This window comes from Terrapene carolina, unplaced genomic scaffold, assembly GCF_002925995.2.
Source record: "Terrapene carolina triunguis isolate 2854851 unplaced genomic scaffold, T_m_triunguis-2.0 Scaffold22, whole genome shotgun sequence".
Taxonomy (NCBI): Eukaryota; Metazoa; Chordata; order Testudines; family Emydidae; genus Terrapene; species Terrapene triunguis.
In genome coordinates, this window is record NW_020664373.1 from 16,075,941 (window position 1) to 16,102,073 (window position 26,133).

The 26,133-nt window shown below is 41.2% G+C and overlaps 1 protein-coding gene across 3 annotated transcripts in view; it reads left to right on the plus strand.

Annotated features, from left to right (window-relative positions):
• Window positions 1–6,529: 6,529 nt before the first annotated feature.
• LOC113406104 (zinc finger X-chromosomal protein) overlaps window positions 6,530–26,133 on the plus strand; it is a 24,241-nt gene continuing 4,637 nt past the window's right edge. The window contains exons 1-7 of one of the 3 annotated variants that reach the window (XM_026648860.1): window positions 6,533–6,600; window positions 7,545–7,771; window positions 12,129–12,217; window positions 12,748–13,311; window positions 22,925–23,074; window positions 23,287–23,430; window positions 23,527–23,661. In XM_026648860.1, the coding sequence (XP_026504645.1) occupies window positions 12,157–12,217; window positions 12,748–13,311; window positions 22,925–23,074; window positions 23,287–23,430; window positions 23,527–23,661 (1,054 nt within the window). In that variant the 5' untranslated portion in view covers window positions 6,533–6,600; window positions 7,545–7,771; window positions 12,129–12,156. Of the gene's footprint in view, window positions 6,601–7,312; window positions 7,772–12,128; window positions 12,218–12,747; window positions 13,312–22,924; window positions 23,075–23,286; window positions 23,431–23,526; window positions 23,662–26,133 lie in introns of those variants that run through there. The other 2 variants (XM_026648856.2, XM_029910807.1) reach the window with 2 other exon arrangements.

Here is a 26,133-nt window from a genome sequence, read left to right on the forward strand (position 1 = left end):
GCTAAACATTCATAAGCCCCTTCATGCTTCGGTCACCATTCCAGAGGACATGCTTCCATGTTGATGATGCTCGTTAAAAAAAATGAAAAAAATTAAATTTGTGACTGAGTCCTTGAGGGGAGAATTGTATGTCTCCTGCTCTGTTTTACCTGCATTCTGCATATATTTCATGTTATAGCAGTCTCGCATGATGACCCAGCACATGTTCATTTTAAGAACCCTTTCACAGCAGATTTGACAAAATGCAAAGAAGATACCAATGTGAGATTTCTAAAAATAGCTACAGCACTCAACCCAAGGTTTAAGAATCTGAAGTGCCGTCCAAAATCTGAGAGGGACGAGGTGTGGAGCATGCTTTCAGAAGTCCTAAAAGAGCAATACTCTGATGCGGAAACTACAGAACCCAAACCACCAAAAAAGGAAAATCAACCTTCTGTTGGTGGCATCTGACTTAGATGATGAAAATGAACATGCGTCAGTCCACACTGCTTTCGATCATTATCAAACAGAACCCATCATCAACATGGACGCATGTCCTCTGGAATGGTGGTTGAAGCATGAAGGGACATATGAATCTTTAGCTCATCTGGCATGTAAATATCTTGCAACGCCAGCTACAACAGTGCCATGCGTACACGTGTTCTCACTTTCAGGTGACATTGTAAACAAGAAGCAGGCAGCATTATCTGCGGCAAATTGTAACCAACCTTGTTTGTCTGAGTGATTGGCTGACCAAGAAGTAGACTGAGTGAACTTGTGGGCTCTAAAGTTTTAGATTGTTTTATTTTTTAATGCAGTTTTTTTGCATATAATTCTACATTTGTAAGTTCAACTTTCATGATAAAGAGATTGCATTACAGTACTTGTATGAGGTAAATTGAAAAATTCTTTTTGTGTGTGTTTTACAGTGCAAATATTTGTAATCAAAGATATAAAGTGAGCACTGTATACTTTCTATTATGTTGTAATTGAAGTTAATATATTTGAAAATGTAGAAAGCATCCAAAAATATTTAAATAAATGGTATTCTATTGTTGTTTAACAGCACAATTAATCTTTTTAATCACACGATTAATCACGATTAATTTTTTTAATCACTTGTCAACCCTAATTTAATACACAGTGAAAATTATTCTACTATTACAAAGTATAGTTACTTCATATTCATTCTAGCTGTTGCATGTGTGCGTGCATGCGTGTGTGTATTTGGCATTTGGAGGGGAAGAGGAGTTTCAGGGAGAGCCAGCCTTCCATTATTTGCCTGGAGTTTTTTAAGTATATTAGGAACAAAAGCAACCCTAGGAATGGTATAGGTTCATTACTATATGGCAATGGAAACATTATGAATAATGATGCAGAAAAAGCAGCAGTGTTCAATAAATATTTGTTCTGTATTTTGGAAAGAAGCAGGTTGAGGTACTTGTATCACATGAGGATGATGAAGAACTTGCCAGTGCATTAATACCTGAGCCCAGGTCTACACTGCAAACTTTTGCTGGCATAGCTATGTCAGTGTGATTGCTGGTTGACAGAGCTGTGCTGGCCAAAGCCCCTAGTGTAGATGCAGTTACACCAGCCAAATTGCCCACCACGGAACAGCTGGGAGGGATGGGAGGAGCTGGCTGCCCTACAGAATGGAGAATTGTATCCTGGAAAGCAGTGACTCTAAAAAGGATTTAGAGGTCATGGTGGACAAGCAACCCAACATGAGCTCCCTGTGTGACGTTGTGGCAAAAAGGATTAATATGATCCTTGGATGCATAAACAGGCGAGTAGTGAGTATGAGTAGGGAGATGATTTTACCTCTGTATATGGCATTGATAAGACCATACAATTTTGATGTCCTTTTTTTTAGAACGTTAAAAATTTGGGAGGGTGCAGAAAATATCAACAAAAATGATTTGAGGGATGGAGAAAATGCCTTACAGTTAGAGACTGAAAGAGCTCAATCTGTTTATCAAAAAGAAGTGACTTGATTATAGTGTATAAATACCTTAATGGGGAGAAAATAGTGAGTACTAAAGGACTTTTTAATCTAGAGAAGAATGGCATAACAAGAATCAATGGCTGGATGCTGTAGCCCCATTAGTCTTTGCGGGTTGAATTGCCATCTCACCAGTTTACACAGGGTTACAGTATTACAACTAATCCATCTGGCACTGATTACTTGGCAACTTGGGTAAATATAATGCTGTGCAATATCTGAAGCCCCTTGAAAGTCTCAAATTTACAACAGTGACCATCACTACACCACCAGTGTAATCACTGGAACCAACTACCAAGGGAAGGCGTAGATGCTCCATCTCTTGAGGTTTTCTTCCAAGTTTGGATACCTTTTTCGAAGATATGCTTAACAAAATACAAGCTTTGGTTTAGTCAAACACAAGTTATTGGGTTCAATACTGGGGTAAGTGTATGAAAATTTAATGGCCTATGGTATATAGGTCAGACTAGGTCATATATTGGTCCCTTCTAGCTTTAAACTCTATTAAATCTACTCTGGGAAGGAATCTGTTTATATGGTAAACTCTCCACCCTCTGTTGTAACCATAGCTTGCCACAGGCAGGTCTGCAAAGGTAGCTACCATAGGTCGGTACATTAATCCTTACATCACTTAGGGGGACATGAAGACATGTTCTGGGTGATACCAACAGAAGAGGGGATGGAATTCTGGAATCAGAAGGTTCCATAGTAGTTGGTGATGACAATTAGGGGGTACCCCAACCCCACCGGAAGAGCTCCAGTGGGTGGGAGGGGGCAGGTTCCTCTGCAGGAAACAAGCTGCTGCTGCTTGTGGGTTGCTAGGTAGCAGCTAGTGTCAATGTTCTCTTACCAGGGCTGGGGGTTTCACTTGGTCTCTTTCATTACTGTGAGAAAGTTCAGGAAGGGGAAAGGGGCTTATTTCAGAACAGCCAATCTCTCCATGGCATGCAGAATAAATGCAGCAAAGGGGTTACAGAAAAATACCCACAGGTGAACAGGGACCTGGATTCAGGTTCCCACCACACTTCTAGCATTCAGGGTTCTGCATGGCACCCATGTATCCAGCATAAGGGTAGGTTGCTCACTAGGTGTCCATCCCTGCCATGACCCAATCATTTGTGCCTTCTGCCTCTGTGAGGATAGAACCCTGATCTGCATCTTGGGCTGTGGCAGGGTGACACTCATCGTCACAGCACCTCCTGCTGGTTGTTCAGGGAATTAGCTCTTTTCCAGCTCCAGAGCACCCTCTGCCAGCTGATGTTTCACCTGCTGCTGGCCCGTGTCCCTCCCAGAGCCCAGTGCCCTCTGCCCAGGGGTTCTGTCCACCACAGTACCCCCTCACTCTGTGTCTCCCCTCCGAGGGGAACCCCCAACTCCCTATCCCCACCTTGCCTCAGTGGCTACTACCAGTCTCCATTTAGCCCCCACTCACTGGGGCAGACGAAAGTCTGTAAACCACTCATCAGCAAGGGAGGTTGGACCAGCTGCCTCTGCCTATTCCTGGGCTGCCTCAGTACCCTTTTGTGGGCCCTTAAGTCGGCCTGCAGCCTGGGGCTTTGCTAGGCTGGAGCTCCCCAGCTCCCTCTGCCCTTCCCCAGCACTGCTCCACCCTAGGTACCCTCTTCAGCTTCCCAGGCAGCCGGGTCCTTCTCTCTCAAGAGCCAAAGATTGTCTCTGTCTCTCAGCCCTCTTATAGGGCCAGCTGTGGTCTGATTGGGGCATGGCCCCACCTGTGGCTGCTTCCCCCTTCAGCCTAGCTTCTCCCCCACCACAGCCCTTTCCCAGGGCTGTTTTAAGCCCTTCAGGGCAGGAGCAGGGTGACTACGCCGCTACATGGACACTTAAGTGGAAATGGTAGGGCAACTTAAACATCCTTGTTAGACTGCAGACTTTATGACCTAAACACTGGGCAGGGGGAGGGTCATATTGCTGTTCATTGTTATAAAGCTTTTGATACCAGAGCCACATATATTAGAATCTGTAAGAAAATGTAAAAAAAAAAAATGTTTTTTATGTTTGCAAATTTCCCCCACTTTGTCATTTTGTTTAAGTAGGTAGTTTCTGACCAGCTTTATTGTGCGTGGTTCATTTTAGGGGGAGTTGCTTTAGTGAACTGTCCAGTTAACTATCGGTTATTGATTTAAGGTAGAGCAGTGGGTCTCAAACTTTTTTACTGGCAACCCATTTCACATCGCAAGCCTCTGAGTGTGACCCCCCAATAAGTTAAACACACTGTTTAATATATTTAACACCATTATAAATGCTGGAGGCAAGTGGGGTTTGGGGTGGAGGTTGACAGCTTGCAACTCCCCATGTTATGACCTTGTGACCCCCTGAGGGGTCCCGACCCTCAGTTTGAGAACCCCTGAGGTAGAGCAATACCAAATCCTCTCAGTGGCAGATTAGTAAATCTAAGATCATCTCTTTCAAAAATTGTCCTGGTATTCTGACCTCTCCCATCCAAACAATATTACCTGTGCAGAAAGCAGGGTTAGTTTACATATACACACTATCCTTCAGCACCTATTGCCAAAATAGGCTTTAAAAAACAACAATTAGCTTAGGCCCCAGTAACACAATTTATTGTAAGCAGGTGCAGCAGTCCAGCTACATGGAACAAGTAGAATTGGTATGTTAATGCAATTTAAAGGAACTATTTCTATGAAGTATTGTGCTTTCACCTCCATTTTTTTCCTTGCGACTTTCACATATTTGGATCTTATACAGTTCAAAGTACATATCCACTGTATACTAAACTGAGAAATTAATTTGCAAATGTTATTTAAACTGTTTTTGAAGCTTGCATCTTGATATGTGAAAGACTAGTGCACAGTTAAATTGCAACAAAATGGAAAAAGCCAAAAATATCAAAGTTAAGGGCAGCATCAACTCTGTCTCTATTCTGGCAAGCATATTGCCTAATAGTGTCTCTGGTATTTCCTGGTTTGTATCACTTGCATCACCACCAACTTAAAAATTTCACTTGTTTGAATTTTTTAAACTACTATTGTTAAAAGTAGCATGTGTAGTACTTGATTACTATAACAGACAAATTATTTGCGTGACTGTCCTACCAGTTTCTTTACTTTGTGCATGGTCCATTTCAGTTAGTCAAGCCCTTTATATACGTGAATACTCCCACTGAGTTCAGAGGGCCTACTCATGGGCATAGAGTATGTCTACACTATAAACAAAAGACTCGTGGCAGTGAATTTCAGAGCCTGGGTTAACTGACTTGGGAGTGCGGGGCTAGCACTATAAGACAAAAATAGCAGTATAGACATTGGGGCTTAGGTGGGAGCCTGGCTCTCTGAAAAGCCAGAGCAGTGGGTCTCAGAGCCTAGACTGTCCTGAATGTCTACATTGCTATTTTTAGCCCTGTAGCAGACCATCAGTGGACCAGGCTCGGAGACTTGCTATCCCAGGTCTTTTTTGCAGTGTAGAGGTACCCAAAGTTATTCATATGGGTAAATATTTACAGGGTTGGGGACTTTGCTTACTCATTTTTGACACAGCAACAGTGCATTTTTTTTAACAAGAACAGCATTTTAATAAATATAATTGTAAAACTTTAAAATTGGCAGTACTCAAAATTACACTTAACTCGTTTTTGCTTTGACAGTGTTCTTTAACCTTTTTCTCCCCATACAAGTTTATAAAAATGAACAGTAATAGTGTTTTTAGATTATTTTTTTTTCTGTTCTTATATGGGACACCACCACCTGAAGCTATGCCAGTTCTTTACAGGAGGATACAGAACACATACCATGTGTATTAAAAATTCTCAAGGAAAGTAACTACTAGTACGTGTGCAAGAAGCCTCTTTCAATATGTAAAGGTCGGGGTTCGGTTTCAGCCCTATTTACAAGACACCAGATCCCATTATACAAGTGAACTGATCGATTTGTTTTCCACTAGGGCTCGCTTGGAATTATCCCGGGCCACCCCCCTCCTCCCGAGATCTGCTACTCAATCCGATTTTATTTCCACATGCAAAAAAATACAGACCCCCCCCCCCAAAATAATAAAAAACAAAACCAAAACCGCTTTAATTTCCCCCCAACAGCGGCGGCGTGAGTTTCCAGGATGCGCTGAAAATATATGTTGGGGGACGGGGGAGCCAGGCCACCCCGTGGGTCAGTGCCACCGACTGGAGCGGGGGTGCCCAGGCCTCGCCAGGCAGGGGGCCCGGGCCACCAGCAGCTCCCTTCTCCCCGGACCGCGCTGAGCGGCTCTGAGCCCCGAGCGGAATTTTACGGCCGAGCTGGAGCGGAGGAGGAGCCGCCGCCGCCCTCCTGTTCGTCCTCCCCGGCAACGGCGCCGCCGAGTCCCGGGCCCGCTCCGCTCCCCGCGGCCCCGGGCGCTTGGCCTGAGGAGCGGCGCAGGCAGCGGCGGCGGCGTCTCCCTTCCGCATTTTCCTGGGTCTCTCTCGGGCAGTGACGTGACGTGCTGACGGCGGGCCCGGCCCGGGGAGCTTGGCCGCTTCCACTCAGCTCCGAGCTCGGCCCCTCCCTCCCCTCCCGCCCGCCCCGCCGCAGCCACCGCCGCCGAGCTCGGCCCAGTCGCGCTGCGAGAGGCCGCCCCGAGCCGAGCGCCGCCGCCCGCCACCCCGCACGGTAAGCAGCGCGGGCCGGGCCTTCTCCTCCCCGTGCCCGCAGCAGGCCGCGGCGCGGCGCCGCAGTGCAGGCCCGGAGGAGGCCGCAGCTAGGCCGCGCCAGGGCTCCGGCAGGAGCGGGCCGCAGGGCCGCGAGCCGGGCTCTCGCAGCGCGACTGGGTGCGGCGCAGCCGGGGCCGCGCCGTGTGGGGAGCGGGGTCTGGGCCGGGCCGGGCCGGGGGGCGGCGGGGCCAGGCCCCGAGCTCGGCCGAGAGGGGCTCGCGGAGCCTGTGGAGGAGGAGACAAGATGGCGGCGGGGCACAGAGGCTGCGAGAGGCGGGGGCTGGGCGCCGGCCGCCATCTTGAATTAATCGCTCGTCCCAGTAGCCAGGCTCCCCTCGTGCGGGCCGGGCCAGCGAGGGCGGCCCCAGCCCCGCTCCTCGGCCGCTGCCTCCCCTCCTCCCCGGGGCTGCGTGACAGGGGCTGGCGCTGTCCGCCCCCGGCGGCTTCCCGGGCCCCTGCAGCGCCAGGGCCGCCAGCAATGCGCCCCGCACTGCGGAGAGAGGAGGGCGCCCGCCCTACCGCCACCACCCTCGGGAGGGGGCAGGGCAGGGCGCGCCGCGCTGCAGCCCGACACACACCCCTCCCCCCTGGCGGTGCCTTGAGCGCGGCAACGCTGAGTTGTTGTGAGCCCCGAGCGGGGTCCCCTCGACACCGCTCCCTGCCTAGCCAGGGGGCTCTGCGGGCGAAGGGGAGCCCGGGAAAGGGTCCCCTCGCTGGGAAGAATGGCTGCCTGCCTATGGGGAGCAGTGAGTTCTCCCCCAGCCCCGGCTGGAGAGCCCCCTTCACTGAAGAGTTTCAGAGAGATACTTGGGGCTAAATATTTCCCCGATTTAGGCTTTATTAAAATCAGCACAGACTCAGTCTGACCCAAAACATCCCCGTCACCCTCTTTTCTTAATCCAGAGGAAACATCCTTTTGCCCAGTGTCTGCAATCCAACATCCAGCACTGAGTTAGTGCATGAGAGTGAAAATGAGTTTGGAGCCTGGCTGTAGGCCACAGGGAAACTATGCTGGTTTTACTGCCCAAACTGAGGGAGATGCAGAAAAAGAAACAAGCAGCTAATCGTATTTGGAACATCTTTCATGGTTTTAGGACTTATTTGTGAAGTTGAGCCCTTGCTTTATAAAGGTGTAATTTTGAATATGATTTTTCCTTTGTGTGTGTGTGTGTGTGCTACATTCTCAATGATCAAGTCAGGCAGGGGAACCTGGTTTCAACACAGTAATAAGTTGCTTGTAGGCTAAGGCATTGGACTGCTCAGGGCTTTAACCCAATTATGGGGACACAGTTAGATCCCGTCTACACTACTTTTAAAACTGTGATGTGACCAGATCAGGAAAAAATCTTGTAATTGGTTCTCCTGACTCAGTTATACTTCTGATGTAGATGGGGGTCTTTCACTGGGGATGGGAGGTAGGGAATTTTGCTGATTGCTCTTCACCAGTGGAAGTGGGGTCAGGATTTTGTTGTGCTTTTTAAAAATTTGGTACGGAGATGAGGGAGATTTTGCTCTGTATATTGGTATCTTTATGGGAATGGAGGTGGGTGAATGATTTTTGTATATTCTCATCTGTAAGGATGGAGAAATGATTTTGCTGTATCTTAGGGTTTGTCTACACTTAAAACACTAGTGGCACCCCTGCAGCTGCACTGCTGTAGTGCTTCAGTGTAGATACTACCTATGCTGACAGGCCATAGTCTCCCATCCATGTAGATAATCCACCTGAGAGGCAGTAGCTAGGTTGATGGAAGAATTTTACATGTGAATTTAAGGTCAGCTTAACTATGCTGCTCAGGCATGTGGATTTTTCACACCCCTGAACAATGTAGTTGTGCTGACCTAATTTTGTAGTATACACCAGGCCTTAGTCTTCCCCCTCTTGCTTCCTTTGTAAGGGGGTTGGGTAATGGAATTTGCATGTTTCAATGGCATATTACAATCTCACTCTCTCCTGCACATGTTCTTTCTCCATTCATTGTTTTCTTGAATGATTGTATTTAAGGTCAGAGTTATGGGGAAAGATGTAAATAACATCTTGGGAAATGAAGCATTTTCTTTTGTAGGGTATTTTTATTGAATTGCTAGCATTTTAATATCATTTGTATTCCAAATATATTTTTTCTTACCTGTCCTCATATCAGAAATTTGCCTTGATTTTCATTTGCCCAAATAAAGTTATATTGCTCTTATAAGCAGATATTATAAGCATCCTGTTAGAGGTGTCTTTATAGTTTAGCTTTACAGACTAAACTATGCAATATTTAAGGTCATACTTATTCTAAAGCCACATGAAACTGACTTAGTTCCTGATCCTTCAGTTGGATCTGACAGTGCAGGCGGATCAGTATACCTGCAAAGAGGCTCTTTGAAGCCATTGGGGTTCCACATGGGTGCAGAGGTCTCTGCATGGATCTAGTTGTAGGATTGGGGTCTTAAAGTGTATTGAGGCAAATCTTATTTATTCCAGTAGAGGCTAGTTTAAAAAAAAAAAAGTATAAAACTTCTATGTTGTACAAGTTACAAGTGGTAGAAAGTCTATCCTTGATTCACCACACTAAATCTTAAAAATCCACTTGCTTGGAAAGCCTTCTCAGATGACTGAAATCAACATTTGCAGAATGTAAGCCTTTCCTTTGCAGAATTTCTGATCTCAATGGTTGAGCATGAACAGAGTCAAACAAATAAAGTACTGTCTTCCTGAATTTGCAGATGGACAGCTCTAGCACCCGTACTGTTGTTGGTATCTTTACTAAATTGCATCAGGGTGAGAACTGACCAGAGACTTGTCAGTTTTTACTGCTGCTACTCAGAATCTGTGGGCAGCCTTGAATAATGATGAGAATCAGGTCAATTTCACACTTTTGGAACTTAGAACAGTAGTAGAGGAAAGCAATAGAGTTATTCCTAGGGGAGAAGGACCCAAAAGGAGAAGCTGAGTAATGGAGACCTCCCTGAGCAGTAGCCAGAAATTTGAGGGAAAGATAGGATAACAGATGGATAACATCCATCACAGGAGCAAGGAGGCCATGGCATGGGAGTGGGGAATAGAGAGCGTGAATGCTCTTTCCAGCAGCCAGTGGGAATTGGGGCTTCAAAGTCATCAGACTCTAACTTATCAAAGGATAATATATATGATAAGATGGAGCCATTAAGTAGGATCCAGAAATAGTACTTCTACTTGGCATTGCTTGGGGACAGAGCAGGTCACTCCATTTTTTTTGGTCAGTTTTTGGCTAGCAGGTTTAGTTCTTGCTACTAGGTATCTGATACATTTACAAGTCCTGTGTGTGTGCATGAATGAGGGGGATGCATAGAGGGGTATGTTAGAGAGGGTAAGTTAGAAAAGAGAAATAAATGACTGGGGGTGTAGTATGAGAAAATATAGGTAAGACAGCAGAGAACATAATGTAGGGAAATATCGAGAGATACGAATGGGTGGAGAAAGAGAGAAGGAAAAGAAGCAACTATAAGAAGGCAGCACAGGAAAACATACTATTATAGGAAATAAATTCTTAATAGACTTAATAGACCTGAATTTGTTCAATTACTAAAGCTGAACAGATTTGGGACTGGTGATTAATACTTGAATAAATGATTGTCTTAGAATACCTGGGGTGCTAGAGTTCTTGCTTTTCTACGATAACAAAAGTTGACAAATCTGTGATCTTTCCCAGATCCAAAGCTAAAAAAGTTTCTTCCTAATGAGTATTTGGGGTCCTAGATCTGTGGAGGGATCTGCTTGGGCAGACCCTTACATCAGTGCAGAGTGCCATTGACATAATATCTTGACATTCAAAATGGCCTGATTGATCTCAACAGAACTCCATAACAATCTGTCAGTGCAGATCCCTTTTCAAGATCGGGGAGCCTTGGACTACAGTCCTCCACAGTTTGTCAGTGCAGATCCTTTTTCAGCATCTAGGGTCGTTCAACTGGACTTCTCCAAGTAACAAAGGAGTCCATGAAAAAAAGTATATTTTTTACATCGGACTGCAGCTGCTGTTCCCATAGTTTAATTTCTGGCTACATTCCCTCTCCCCCCCCCACCCCACTTGTTTACATTATTTTTCTCAACAGGAGGATTTGTTAGCTGGGAGTAGCAGAGGATTAGGTTGTGCAACGATGGGGTTGGAATATATTTGCTTCTGGCTGGGGGTGTGTGTTTGGGAATGTGTGTTTGTTTGTTTATCAAATAAAGAAACTCCCCCATGCAAAAACTTAATTAATATAAAGGAAAGATGGAGAATGAAAACAAATTGTTGAAGTTTTCAGTTAAGGTTTCCACAAAAATCTTAACTCTTTATATTGGGCTCATGCATTGTAATAAGGCATTATGATGATAGTGGGGGTTCCTGCCCATAATTGGCAAAAGTATTTGGAGGGAGGAAAACCACATGCCTTCCACCTACTGACATAATTCTTCTTATTGGAAGAAATCTTCAAGGAGATTCTGTCGCCTCTTCCTGGTCTTACACATCAAATCCCCCTAGCTTGGATTAAGTTCAAGGGACTAGTCCAGACTGGTTTGCTCAAGCCTAATTCTAATGCATATATGCAAGGGGGCAGAATTAAGATTAGAGGGGTAAATTGTAATGAGAATTTCTTAACCTTTTAGTATTTAGATTTTTTGGGAGGTAGAGTGATTTAAGATCTAATCAGTTACTATTCATCAAATAAGTTTTGATGTTGTATCAAACTATAGAGAGTTGATAGAATTTTAAATTTGATAATGTTTGAGACCAGATGGTATTTTTAGTCTAAAAGCAAATGGGTGATGCTTCTCCAGGGAGCCTCTGCATAATCTCACTCATGAAATTCAAAGTGCCTGTGACAGGGGGGTCTGGAACCTTGTGGCAATGACCATTTGGGACCCCGAGGGAGGTATGAAATGCAGGCCCTAGCTGCCTTAGTTCCTTTCTGGCTGCCAAAGGCTGTGAACATAAGCGACCCCAGAGCAGTGTCCATTTCTGATTCTATTAGACATCTACCTTTACTCACCTTGAGTAATTTTGTAATCATTATTAATTTGAGAACTCCTCAGCCCATCATCCATCTGGGTTGTACTGTTTACCAGTCTCTCATGAGTGGAAATTTGCAGAGGTTTCTCTCTTTGGGGAATATCTGTATGTATTCACTTTCTCTGCCCATCTTCCTCAGAGTTTTCTATACCTCCTTGAAATATGAGGTTCAGGAAAAATGAACTGAGGTGTTTAGGGGTCATCTACCCTTTGTTCAAGCCCTGAATGTTCAGTCACATGAGATGCTTTTGAGAGTCCCAAAGGGTATGGCTTTCCAGAGATTTAGGAACCGTACAGGCACCTTGAGTGAAAATCTTGGCCATACTGAAGTCAAGGGGCATTTTGCCTTTGACCTCAATGGGGCTAGGATTTCACTTCTTGAATAAGAGTTGGAGATATGCATAGGGAACTCTCAGAGAACTACAGTTACTGGGCAAGTAACCTTTCTGTTCTTTATTTTTCTCAGGCACTGTGACTGATGAGAATTAAAGGCCATGGATGAAGATGGACTTGAACTGCAGCCACATGAGCCAAATGCGTTTTTTGACCCAACAGGTCTGACAGGAGATAAAGCATATGAGACCCTTCATGTTAAACATAAAATAGATTATAACCAGTCAGTTGTCGTTACTGAATGAAGCTGGGCTGTTTTATTATTATTTTTGGACTGAATGCTGCACTTGTGATTTTATTTTTAGTTCAGAACAATGTAACTAAAATGTACTGGCTACAGGATACTCTGAAAGGAGAAGTGTTTGGGGGTTATGGCAGAAGCTCAAAAATGGCTGACCTTATCCATAAAAAAAATTATGGTCTCTTTTAGTTGAATGCTAGAAAACTGGTCTATGTTAATTTGTCAAAGAAATGTCAGTGGCTAATAAGAAAGTAACAATTTTCTAGTGCTTTTTCAACTGCCCTGTCTCTCTCTAAATAGATATGGTCAAAGATACCAGAATGCTTGTGGTAGATAGATACGTTGTTTATAATCTGAAGACAAATTGTAATAATTTACAGCCCATAAATATCAGCCATGTTCCTTGAATTACTGTGGATGTTTTCAACATTGGTTTAATTATATTTTTCAGGATCAGATGCAGCACATATGGATGGAGATCAGATTGTTGTGGAAGTGCAAGAAACAGTATTTGTTTCAGATGTGGTGGACTCAGACATAACTGTGCATAACTTTGTTCCTGATGATCCAGATTCTGTAGTCATCCAAGATGTCATTGAGGATGTTGTTATTGAGGATGTTCAATGCTCAGATATCATGGAAGAGGCAGATGTGTCTGAAACTGTCATTATTCCTGAACAAGTACTGGGCACAGAGGTGGCTGATGAGGTTTCTTTAGCACACTGCACTGTTCCAGATGATGTTTTAGCTTCTGACATAACAGCAGCAGCATTGTCTATACCAGAACATGTACTGGCAAGTGAATCAATGCATGTACCTGAAGTTGGGCATGTGGAACATGTGGTTCATGATAATGTTGTAGAAGCAGAAATTGTCACCGATAGTCTGGGAGAAGATGTAGTTTCTGAAGAAGTGTTGGTAGCAGACTGTGCCTCAGAAGCAGTGATCGATGCCAATGGAATCCCCGTGCAGCACCAAGATAAGGGCAACTGTGAAGATTACCTTATGATTTCCTGTAAGTTTATGGGGAAAGCAGTAAAAGATAGAGTGAATGACATTGACTGGGGTGCTGTTCAAAAATTTTTGTTCCTTTTAAATAATGCCAGAGAGAGAGAGTTTTTTCTGAAATAGTTATAAAAACAAAGTCTCAGAAATATGCATGAATATTTTCAGTTATAATTGTGTTCCTGCTGAGGTGGTTTATTTATGAAGCTAATATAGATAAAGTAGTTTTTCCAGCTATCTGATTATTAAAATAAGCCTTTTAAAATAAAATACTCATGTATTAGTTTACAGAACAATATTTTATATGAATAGTTTCTGTAACAAAGGTGTAAAATGCCATTTACTTAATAACAACTATAGGAAATAAACCTGGCATTGCTCCAGTATATGTTGCAAAATCACTAAGAAAGCAAAAGAATGGTTTCACATAAGTGGAAGAGGGACAGCCACAGAACTGTTCTATTTTTCTGCAGTTTGAAAAATGTCTTGCATCTGAAATATTATTCTTAATGTTTTTGCTAAGCTCCTCTTTTAGATATATAAATACATGTAGCAATAACTTTTTTTCTTTTCTATTAGAATATGTTTTTTCTCTTGAATAAACTGACCATGTGAAGGCACACAATTAGCAAAAAGGACAGACACTATTGCACATAATTGGGAAGCTACCTTGAACTCAAGATTTTGGTTTTTGAATTTTTTTAAGCCCCTTTATACCAGTAGAATGGTATATTAGAATTGCAATATTGAAACGTGTGTGTGTGTGTGTGTGTGTGAGAGTGAGTGTGTGGGAGGGAGGGAGGGAGAGAAGGAGGGAAAAGGGACACCACCAAATCATAAAGTTAATTCCCCTGTGGGAAATAACCCTTTGCTCAAACTAACACTGATTTGAATGGTGTAATCTGATTAACATTCTTGGGTCCTATATAATTTATGAAAGTAATGCCATTAAACGGGTTTTTAATCAGAATCATTGAAATAAAACAGACATATTGTATCATTTAGCCCATTTACGTTGATCCTTGCAGGATTATTTGTTTTGTCTAGATTTTAATGACTCAAATAATGGAACTTAACTGACTTAATATATTGATTCTTGCTTCATTTCTAGTACAGGTTCTTTGACTAGTTGTTCTTTGAATATTTATTTTTTTAATGGAATTTTAGTTTGTTTTGGCTTAACTATAATATCATCTTCCGCACTTATGGATTTGCATAATTCTTCTCCTTGCCTCCATGATCATTTGATTTCTTAATTCCCTAACATTTGACTTCCTAGTGTCGAATATCCTTGTGTAGCTGTGTTTTAAATCAATATGGAGATCAAATTAATGGTCCCTAGCTAAGAAACCATCCTTTTGTACTTCTTAACTGTAGAGAGTAATTGATTGAAAACATGAGAGAGCCTCATCATGTTTAACCGAACCAAGGTTTTTTATTCTTAGTCAGTTACTTCTGCTTGGTAAGAAGTAGATCCAGCGTGGTTCCTCCACTGACTTGATTCTTTACTTTCATTGCTATTAAATGCTAATGTGTTTTTAAATATTTTTGTAATATATTTGGCCCTTCTAGCTCAGGTACTTAAGTAAATTTAGTATTTTATATTCATCTTTTGTTGTAAAGTGTATCTATTGTTTTCCTTTATATTTTGAATTGAAAGTACATTCTAGAATTTGAGTTAAATGAAAGTTTCTTCCATTACCTTCTACTGTGTTTAAAGCCTGCCTAACAAGTTCTACTGGTTTTGAAGTCAGGAGATTAGTACTCCCTCTTGTTGAGTGGAGATTGTCTAATCTGAATAGTCACTTCATTATAGAAAAAAAATCAAATGATTTTTAAATTCAAAGCTCTCCTCTTTACATCTGCAGTGTATGTCTTTCTTGGTCTTCAGGCTCAATCTTCTTCCTTCTTCAGTTGCACTTGGAACCAGATGGCTCTCAGAGAAGATCACCAACATCAGTCTCACCTTTGATTTCCCCCCCCCAAATCCCTGAAATCATCCTTGATTCTATCACAACTTTTTTCAGTTATGTTTATCTAAATTAATCATTTTGGGCAAATGGGTGAGTAGAATTTTGCGAGGTTGACTTAATCTAAGGTACCTGCATCATAGTATCTAAATGTTGCCGGTTTCCATGTATACTACAATACATCGACATTTTCCTGTTTTCTTAGGAATACTTTTGCCCTTTGTATTATGCTATGTCACTTGAGAGGCAGAATATTACTCTGATCACTTTATATGGGTCACAAGTTATCTGTCCCATATTCTTCAATGGAATTCCTAGGTAAGATCACTTGCCACCTTCTTTCTGTCTGTTGGTTCCCTTTCATTGTTTTTCCTTTGCTGGATAGGCTACTCTTTGTACCTGGCTTCTTCTCAATCTGATCATCATCTCATTATTCAAGATTGGTTTAGCTGTTGCTCAGGTGAGAATGGTTGAATGAGTGTCTAACAGTTGAATGGCTCCACACATGCTTTTCTTATTCCTTCTTCCTGTTTATGGATTGAACCTGCATTTTCCTTTCTGATGGTACCTGTCTTAGTGATCTCCTTTCTGTGAGACTTTCCTTCAGCAAATTTATCTACTGTTTGAATCATCCCATTACAAATGAAATCTCTCATGTATATGAGACTGCCTTGATTTCCTTGGTATGCATTCCATTTCCAAGATAATGCTTCTTACCGCTAGTGATACCCTCTTTTTGTGTAGATACTCTGTCTTTGATTGCCCTCAGAAACTCAGTTGTTTGATCTGAACTGGGTCCTGGCTATTTATACCTAACTCAACTCTGCCTTTGGATCCCTAAGCAGAGAATGAAAACCACTACCAGCTGTTAAGCAGCATGGGAAAGGATTCCAAGGGTTTTGATAAACCACACTTTTCCTTTTATCCATGCCAGAAAAAGTCATTTAAGGAGGACTCTTGATATATCTTGGCCAAAAGGGGACAGATTATGGACAGACACACATCAAACCGACTCCTCTAGCCATAGACCAAAATTATGATTTGGAAAGCCATTTCTCCCTACATGGAAATGTAACATTTTAGTAAAATGTTAAAAAATGGTCATAGACAGAAAGATGTTGAGTTTATCAGGGAGGACAGTACCTTAGAGCTGGACATCCAACTGACATTAAGGTTTCTACATTTCTGATTTTACTCAGTTCGTCAAAGCAGGAGACATGCAATTAGCTTTTGTGGCTGAACAGGGGCAATAGAAACAGCTCCATCAGAAGAGAAGTTGTGCTGGATGTTCTAAGTATATTTTGTGCAATAAGAATGGTAAAATATAAATAATCAATATAGGAAATCTGAAGAGATGAAGGCTAACCTAGGAAACTTTGTATTGGTCCAGTATTCTGCAAATCTAGGAAATTATATGATGTCAACAGATACAGCAAGCACATTACATTCACATCCTAATCAGGCCTAGAGTAAGAAATATTTGATTCATGTACCAGAACCAACATTTTCAGTACAGGACTTTTTCAGAACCAAGGGTATTCACAAAGATGGTAACAGTGATTGTATAATTACTTAGGTTTAGAAGGGGCACATTCTTCCCCATCCCCCTGGATGATATTTTTATAAGGTCAAGAGCAATGGACCTAGTCAACAGAACCATAATCCGTATGACTTCAGTATTGAAGAATCATGGTTTTGTAGCAGATATAAAAAATGTTTTTGTTTTACAGGCTGTCTTCATCAACAACCTGGGAGTACAGAGCTATTTTTTCTTGAGGTTCTTAAAGGTGCAAGACATAATAGTTTTTTCCCTCAAAAAAGTAACATTTGCTGTCAGACCCTATTTAACCGTTATAATGGTACTGTGCATAACTGTCCTGGCCAAGAATGTTTATGAGATCACTGCGTGTTGATCATAAGGTGGAAGACATTAGGGTACGTTGGTAAGAGTAATATTCAAGAGCTTAGTTTTTACTGTGCTGGGTAGACAGGAGCCAAATTATGGGAATTGGAGCTACTTTGCTGTAGAGCCCACCAAGACCGACTAATGACAGATATCAGTCTTGAGTCCTGGGAAATTTATCTATGATAGATTTCTGTTTCTTGGGATTGTAGGAAGTTCGCAGTGTCATCTTACCATTAAAGAAATGTCAGGATGGCCTGGCATTGTGTTGGACACCATCATAACAGTGTTCTGTGTGGAAAAGAAAGTGGGCACAAGATATACTAGATTACAACAGGAAGTAAAATTGCCATTTCAGTGTACAGAAAGTCTAGCTTTTCAGTTGCAATACAAATAAACAGTGTAAATGTACAGATTGAACGAAAGGTCAGTTTGGGAAATACAGCCTGTTTAGGAACCTACTTGAGTATAAACATTATGGAAGAATGCAACAACCTTTTGCGTTAAGGAAATACTAAACTAAGCAAGTTGTTCTAGAAGCTGGCAAACAACTTATCCTAAGTATTTTGTCTGTTACCTGTGATAGTGAGAATCTTTGGCAATGTAAGTACAGAACTCATGTTGTTCTTATTGTTCCAGACTGGCTCCAGAGACCTGGAGCCAGATTCTTGGTGAAATTGATGTAAATGTGGAGTTATTTTTTTGGATTCAAGGACTGGATTGATGTGGTATTTATTGATGAGTATGTAGATGTAAAAGGATGGCACCTGAATTGTGCCCAATTTGTATATTTTTGGAGTAGAGAAATGTAAGAAGGTTATACCATTTGGTCTTTCCAGGGTCACATTTTGACATAGTTTGTGGTGCAATTTGTTCATATATAAGAATTTTTCATTTTAGATTTAATGTTTGGTGGGAGGCAAATGCTGTAGTAGTCTGATGATGATGGGCGATCACTTGTTACCAAGTCTGATCATCTTCCATGGGCGTTATGGTTCTTCCAGTGGCTAATAAGACCAATCCTTGAACCACATGTTCTATTTGAATGAGGACAGATGTTTTCAGACTCAGCAGGAGGCTGTTGACCATGACTGGAGACCAGTCTCTCCTTCCTCCTGCGCCTCTTGTCCTCTTCGGCTTGTTGGTGAGCAAGTTCAAAATGCAGGGGACCATCACGTAGGACTTCACTCCATTTTAAGCGATCCCGGGCAAGTGTCTCCCAAGTATCAATGTCAATATTACATTTTTTTAGGTTGTCCTTCAGCAAGTCCTTATAAAGCTTCCGTTGTCCACCCACGTTACGGTAGTAGTATAGTAGACAATTAACAGATTAATTCAATGTTATTAATATATAAGCTATATTTTGTTTTTCCTTGTACTGCTCTTAGTCATTCCTTTATTATCTCTTGGTCTTACAGTTATTCCTCCAAATGGAGACTATCTAGATATGCTTTAGATTAGGGGTTCTCAAGATTTTTCATGTTGTGGACTACATTAACAGATTCTTTGATGGACCACTTCTACCTTTGCGCACAATTGTGCAGTCCACCTTCCTCTTCCATTTGTGATCACGTAAAATCACTGTAGCAACTATAGCAATTGCATACATAGAAAAGTAACATTAGGAAAGTGTATTTTTTGCCATTTTTTAGAGTAAATTTAGCAACTGGAAATGAGAAAAGAGCCAGCGTCATGTGATCATGAGCTCTCTGAAGACCACCAGCAAGTGAGCATGCATTCTTTGAGAAATTAAATTAACAGATAGGAACACATTTTCCTTTTTTACTTCCAGGAGGGAGAATATAAGAAAATGGCAGCATCCTGTGTTTGGCGCATTCATGGGTAAGACAGGTGTGGGGTAGTACCCATGGATAGGTCATGTATTTGAATTAAAAATTCAAGCATCTAAGAGGCTTCACATTTTAAACATTGACCAGGTTGATGTTTGTAAACCTCATTTTCTCTAACTGAGGTTGAGAAGCTTGAAAAATACAGAAAAATGCGTGGAAAGTGTTCATTTAAAAAAAAAAAAAATCACTATGTAACCAAAATAACATTTTTAGACTGCACCCTAAAATAAGTACACCTCTACCCCGATATAATGCGACCCGATATAACAGGAATTCTGATATAACGCGGTAAAGTAGTGCTCCGGGGGGGGCGGGGCTGCGCACTCCGGCGGTTCAAAGCAAGTTTGATATAACGCGGTTTCACATAGAATGCGGTAAGATTTTTTGGCTTCTGAGGACAGCGTTATATCGAGGTAGAGGTGTAATTACAAGGATGATACCAAAGCCCAAATAAACCAGTATAGATAGATGCTTCAGTGTGGCAGGCACACTACATGTCTTGGTCACTAATCAACCACCCAGCTGCACTGTGGATAGCAGACAATGGCCAGCAGCTGCAGCCAAACTATACTTCAGTGGAAACATGCTTTATATAGAGAGCCAATTGGAGAGGGAAATGGTGTTATTGCTGCTGGGATATATTTTGTTTCCCCTTTGTTTCCATCTCACCTTCTGATTTCCTTTTCCTTCTTTCCTTGTTATCTCTGATCTTGTCTTCTCTTTTACTCTTTTCTCATCCTTTCTTCCCAACTTTTCTCCTATTGAACTTACTGCACTATTTATCATATTTTCTACTCTTCCTCTAATCTGCCAAGCACTGCTAGCATGTTAATGCTGCAAACTCTCCCAGAAATATGTGTGGGAATTTTTCCTCCAAGGGGAAAATGTGGTCCTATATTTCTACACATACTCACATTTTAAAAGTTTGGCATGTTTTTGTCTTGTTTTGTTTGTTAAATAGGATTATTAAAGGATACTTTTATTAAATAGGAGTCATATCTGAGGTTTATATATAATGTGAAGGGGAGTCGGGAAACGAACTAATTATAATTTTGTACATTGAAATATGCACCAATTGCCTTAAAATTGCATTTTTCACAAAGATTACTCTCTAGGGTAGGAAGACCTTATCCATTATCTGGAGGAGAAGGAACTGAGTTTCTGATTCATAAGCCAGAAACCTTCTATACATTATTTAAAAAAAACAAAACAAAAAAAACCCACCAGACTCTACAATTAGAAGTTAATTGTTTTAAAAAAGAAAACCAAAAACAATCCCTGCCTACCATAGTATTCTGGGCTCTAGAACCTTCAGTTATTTTTTTCCTTGTTAAGGACTTGTTCCTGCATCCATTTAAGTCAGTGGCAAATTTCCCATTGACTTCAGTGGTGCAATATCAAGCCCTATTGATGAGAGAGCACTATCTAGATGGACAGTGCTGATAGTCAATCCAGAAGGGAGTAATTAAATCCTACAGAAGGAACAAAACAAAAAGTATACTTGAGGAATGATGATAATACATTTCCCCCCCCCATGCCAGAATTTTATTTATAGTTGGGGTCTCGTGTATTCCAAGGAATTTTTTATAAAAGTACATCCAGGTAGCTGAGAACACCTCCTGTAAGGTTGCATTTTCAAAGTGATCTGTAATAACATATCACCATAATGTCTTGCCTTTTTTCTCCGTTTAAAAGGTTCTGAGTTTCATTACAGCTATGTTAACAAGGACATTCTCTTGATCTAGGACCTTGTTCCTAAAGGCATTTCAGATAATACTCTTGGTTTTCTGGGACTTTGGAAGCAATGTATTATGCAGTGTTCATTCATCATTCACTTGAAAAAATAGTGTTTGGTGCATTCCTGCTGCCATTTCTAGTGATGGGACTAGTAGATTAAAGAACATTTTTAATATTTTGTGATGTAATATAATGCATAATATTCTCTGCAAATAGTGATAGCTACTAATTTACATTCCTTGTTGAGAAATGTTATGCATGTGTAAATGTATGTATAGTACGGATGAGAGACAGAATACATCGATTGTATGTGGTATAAAGGTTTTATGTTGACATAATTGCACAATAATAACAACAATACCTAGTCTTGTATAGCGCTTTGCATCAGTAGATCTCAAAGCACTTTACAAAGGAGGTCAGCATGATGCTCGGGCTGGCTGCATTGTTCATGAGTGGCATAACCATGATTGACGAATGCAGATCATTCCAGATGAGCCAATAAGATTTTTATACCATGACATCATGTACTCTGTATATGCCACGTTACAGAAAGCTATTAGAAAATTTTTAGCGTTTTAAAAGATTTTATTGGTACTGTTTTGCATTTCTTTTCCTCTAAAATTTGTGCCTTTTGTTACCATGATTCCAAACTATACATGACTTTGAAGGAGCCATAAAAACCTCAAAAAGAGACTTAAAGTATTTATTGTACATAATGCCATATATTTTAAGTCCAGGTCTTTGGACTCTGCCAGTGCTAGAAGAAAATGCCGGATCCTGTTGGAAATGGGAAATCCCTGTAGGGTTGTGAGATAGTGGACTTTGTGAGTCTGTGGAAATTAATATTTTGGGATAAAAGGCCACATTTGGGCAAAGAAATATTTTCTTATGGTATGTGTTTTAAAAAGATGTCAGATTTCTGAAGCTGCTTATGAGGTTGCCGTGTTAGAAGCACTAGCAGTACTAGTGGCTTAGTGGGCAGAGAGCAGGTGAGCCAGTTAAAAACTGCGTGGAAAATAAATTTATCACATGAATGTGGGTATATGTGTGTGAACTATATTTTCATTCTGCTGCTTGGAGGAAGTCCATTGAGGAGCAGCAATGGAACAGGCACAGTCTTCCTTTAAGAGATTGTTTTGCAATGAATTCAAAATAATAGTGGGGAATGGATATAGGACTGTAATACTCCATACAATTTAAATTTCTTTCTGTAGGGAAGTTGACAGGAATTAATGGAATCAGAATTTGTCAGTGTTAGAGTGGCAATTCATTAGTTTGAAACTGAACTTGGTCCCTTTTTTATGAGCAAGCAGGGTCTGGGATTGCTTAAAATGCTGCTTCTTGGTTAGTGGGAAAAGACAGACCTAGTGTTTTAATGTAGTTAATCCCCTTTCTAGCCAACTAAAGGAGCAGTATTAATAGGCTTAGAAGGGAGCTAGGTCCAGTTCTCAACTGAAGGGACATCTGTAATATGTGGCCTTATGGGAGAGGTGAGAGGAGTAAAGGACAGCTCTTGACAGGAAGGGAGTTAATAGCTTGTTGGATGTGTGTGTGGAGGGGAGAAAGTCGTTAAAAATTGAAGAAGTGTATGAAGCCTGGGCTGTAGAATAAGTACTAGTATGCTGTTTTCCCCCCTCTTACCGCAGTTTGCTATTTTGGGATATTTCCTGATGGTTGTCATTCATCTTCTCTTTGCTCCAAATTGTAGTACTGGTTCTCTATATTAGTGGTCAAGGAAGGGCAACCTAGAGAAGTTGTGAAGCAGTTTTGTATTCTTCACTGTGGCTGTTTCCTTTCTCTTACTGCCTTCATCACCAATATATTTTGGCTAGCTTGGGTTGAAATAGGGCATAAGGGCTGCCCTTGTTTCATCAAGTAATGCAAGAATGCTGCTGCCTTTTTTTCTAATAGAGTGATGCAGCTTATCACTTTTATCTTATCTAGATGATGAAAATCTTGTGTCTTGGATTTGCTTCCGTCTCTCTCTCTTTTTTTTTTTTTTTTAGGAATCTTAAGCAATTCTTTGTGTGGCTTCTTCCACTCCAGTGTCAAACCAGTAAATTTATTTTCAACCATTTTAGAACTGAAATGATAAAGTGAATCCTCTCTCATTTGCAGCTGTTTGTATAGATTGTGTGATCATATTATAATTTGTCTTTGTAGTGGATGATACTGGGAAGATAGAACATGAAGGTTCTGCTGAAATTACCATGGAAGCAGATTCAGAAAGTGATCCGTGTAAAGTGGACAGCATTTGTCCAGAAGTCATCAAAGTATATATCTTCAAAGCTGATCCTGGAGAAGATGATTTAGGTAAATCAGCATGGTCATTTTAGAATATTCTAACTTGACTCCTGAAATCCTGTATACTCTGAGACTATGGTTTTTCTCAAATCATTTGTGAAGAGCCATGGATTCTAAATGTTAAAGAATATAAACATTTTTTATATTATTTTTCAGTTTAGAATGTAATTTGGTAGAAATGTACTTTAAAAAAACACTTTTATTCTGGTCTTCTTAATTAGGAGGCACAGTAGACATTGTGGAGAGTGAATCTGAGAATGATCATGGAGTGGGACTACTTGATCAAAACAGCAGTGTTCGTATTCCAAGGGAAAAAATGGTTTACATGACTGTAAATGATTCTCAGCATGAAGATGAAGATTTAAGTAAGTAGGTGGCCTTTTTTTGGGGACAGGGTTTTTATTTTCAATTATGTGAAATTATTATTAATGCTGTTTATTCTTAATTTCTTTTTCTGTTAGATGTTGCAGAACTTGCTGATGAGGTTTATATGGAAGTGATTGTAGGGGAAGAAGATGCAGCAGTGGCCCATGAACAGCAAATTGATGACACTGAAATTAAAACTTTTATGCCCATAGCTTGGGCAGCAGCTTATGGTAGGTCATGTACAAGCACGTCTTCAAGACTGGGATTGGTGGTAGCAAAATATCTGCAAAAGCATTTACAATCAGAATGTCATGGCATTGTGTGTCCTACAGTTCCAAAATGCTGTCACCCATACATCTCTAAACAGATTCCTGAAAAGAAAGATGAAAATTTTAAAGCAAGCCTCTCTTTGTTTCCATTTTAACAGGCATTTCCTTCATATAAATAATGTAGAAGGAGGTACAGCAAGAAGTACACAGTCTTGCAGCTGAAAAATTGTATCTTGAGTACCTCTGGCCCTCACAGTTTTGGTGTACAATAAAGGCTGGCTTGGATATAGAGAGAGGAATATTTTTGTCAAAAGTGACAACTGCAGGATTCATGTAAATCTTAGCCCGAGAGGGGCTTTCCCTACACAAGCGGCGTCCCAAGTTTGGGAAACACTGAGATAGAAGAACGGATAAGTGGGTAGGGGCAGCGTACTGAAGGGCCTTAAAAGATGAGGAGAAGAAAATTGAATTTCTGATGGGAAAGGGATGCCAGTGGATGTACTCAAAAGAGGAGCAGCAATATGGGCAGAATCTTAACTCCTATGTGGATGGACTTGAGTGGACTGAAGTGGATTTTCCAGGATAGAGAAGGAGGAGATAGATGATTAGGGCTTGGATGAGAGTGTTAGTTGTGCAGACAGAGAACATTCTAGATCTTAAAAATGTTTTTGAGGAAGAAGCAGCAAGATTTGAATATATTTTGGATGTGTGGAGCTAGTGAGAGAGTGGAATAAAAGTTGACATCTCGATTACAGATCTAAGTGACATGGAACATGGTGGTGGTGTCAGTAATGTCAGAGAAAAGGGGCAATGAAATGCTGAGGAAATGATTGGAAAAGATGAAGAGAACCAGGAGAAGATGGTGACATGAAAGGCAAGGAGAACAAATATGTCAAGAAGGAGAACGTTTGTTAAAAAGTGCTGAGAGATCAATGAGGGTGAGGGTGGAGTTGAGACCTTAGATTTGGCCATGAAGAATTCATACGAGATCTCAGTGAGTGCAGTTTCAAGGGGGATCCAGAATGGAGTTTGAAGAACTCAAATCAACAGTTGTAGACAGCACATTCAGTGAGTTTTAAAAATGAAGGAAAAAAGGGAGGACAGTAGTCAGAAAGAGAGGTGATACGTCTAAAATGGAGATTTTTTAGGATGTGGGAAACAGTAGTGTGCTTGTATTGTCAGGATGTGGGATTTGATGGGAGAGGTGAGAAAAGGGGAGCAGAAGTCGTGGCCTGGAAGGCCTGGGTTTCACTGGGGCAGGTTGAAGAGGGCTTAGAGGAGATCAGATGAGAAACCTCAAAGTCAATGACAGGTTCAAAGGAGGAAAGAGTGATGGAGGTAATGTTACTGGGGAGATTTAAAAAAAAATCACATTTTATTATTTTTCTGCTGCAATGTGGCAGAATTCAGTGGCTCTACTACTTTCCATTCTAGAAAGTAGGGAAAACAGTTTCCTGTATTTGAGAACATTTAGGTCCAATTTTGTCATGTCATAATCTGTAAGGACCCTTGTGTACATAGCTCAGTTATGTTTTATTGTTGTCAGATGTGAAATTGGTTCTCACTTCTAAAATCATCTGTCACCTGCCACACAGACTCTTCAGCCCTTTTTCTGGCTTTCCTCAGCTGATACATGAAGTTCAGAATCCTCAGGTTGTGCACAAGTTTGCTCCTGCCTGCATTTTTTTCTCTCATTCATTCCTAAAAACCCACTTCAACTCTTTACTTTTATCTAGCTGCTTCCTTTGTCCTCTTCCCATTCTTGTCTTCACACCTTCTTATATGCTACCTCTTCCACCTTGAACTGCCTCCCTCTCCTGGAGCATAAAGAGACCACTCTTCGTGAGACCACTCCTTAAAGCTTACATATTCCACAAAATCTTATCAATGTTAAACAACCAACAAAAGATGTGTTGTTAAATAAAAAACAAATCTTAATTATTTCACTTGTAGTTAAACCCATTATCTGGTGTGTTATATGTCATTCTGGTACTGTTTGTATATTTAGAATGTAAGCTCCTTGGGGCATGGGTGGTATCCTCCTCTTTGTTTTATAGAGTGTTGAGTGTATTATTCACTCTCGTTAAAATTACCGTATATACTCGATCATAAGCCAGTTCGTTTATAAGCCAACCCCCCCAAGATGGATAAGTAAAAATGGAAAATTTTTATAACTCATTCATAAGCGGACTCTATAATTCAAGGGTCAGCAAACTTTGGCTCTCGGGCCATCAGGATAAGCCGTTGGGGGGCCGAGATGGTTTGTTTACCTCGAGTGTCCGCAGGTATGGAGGTAAACCTAAGTAAACAAAGTGTCTTGGCGTGCCAGCTGCTTACCCTGACGGGCCGGGACAGCAACTGGTGGGGAAATTTATTTGGGGGGGAGAAGCTGGGAGTCAGGGGAGTAACCCCTGTGACCACCCCCTACATGAC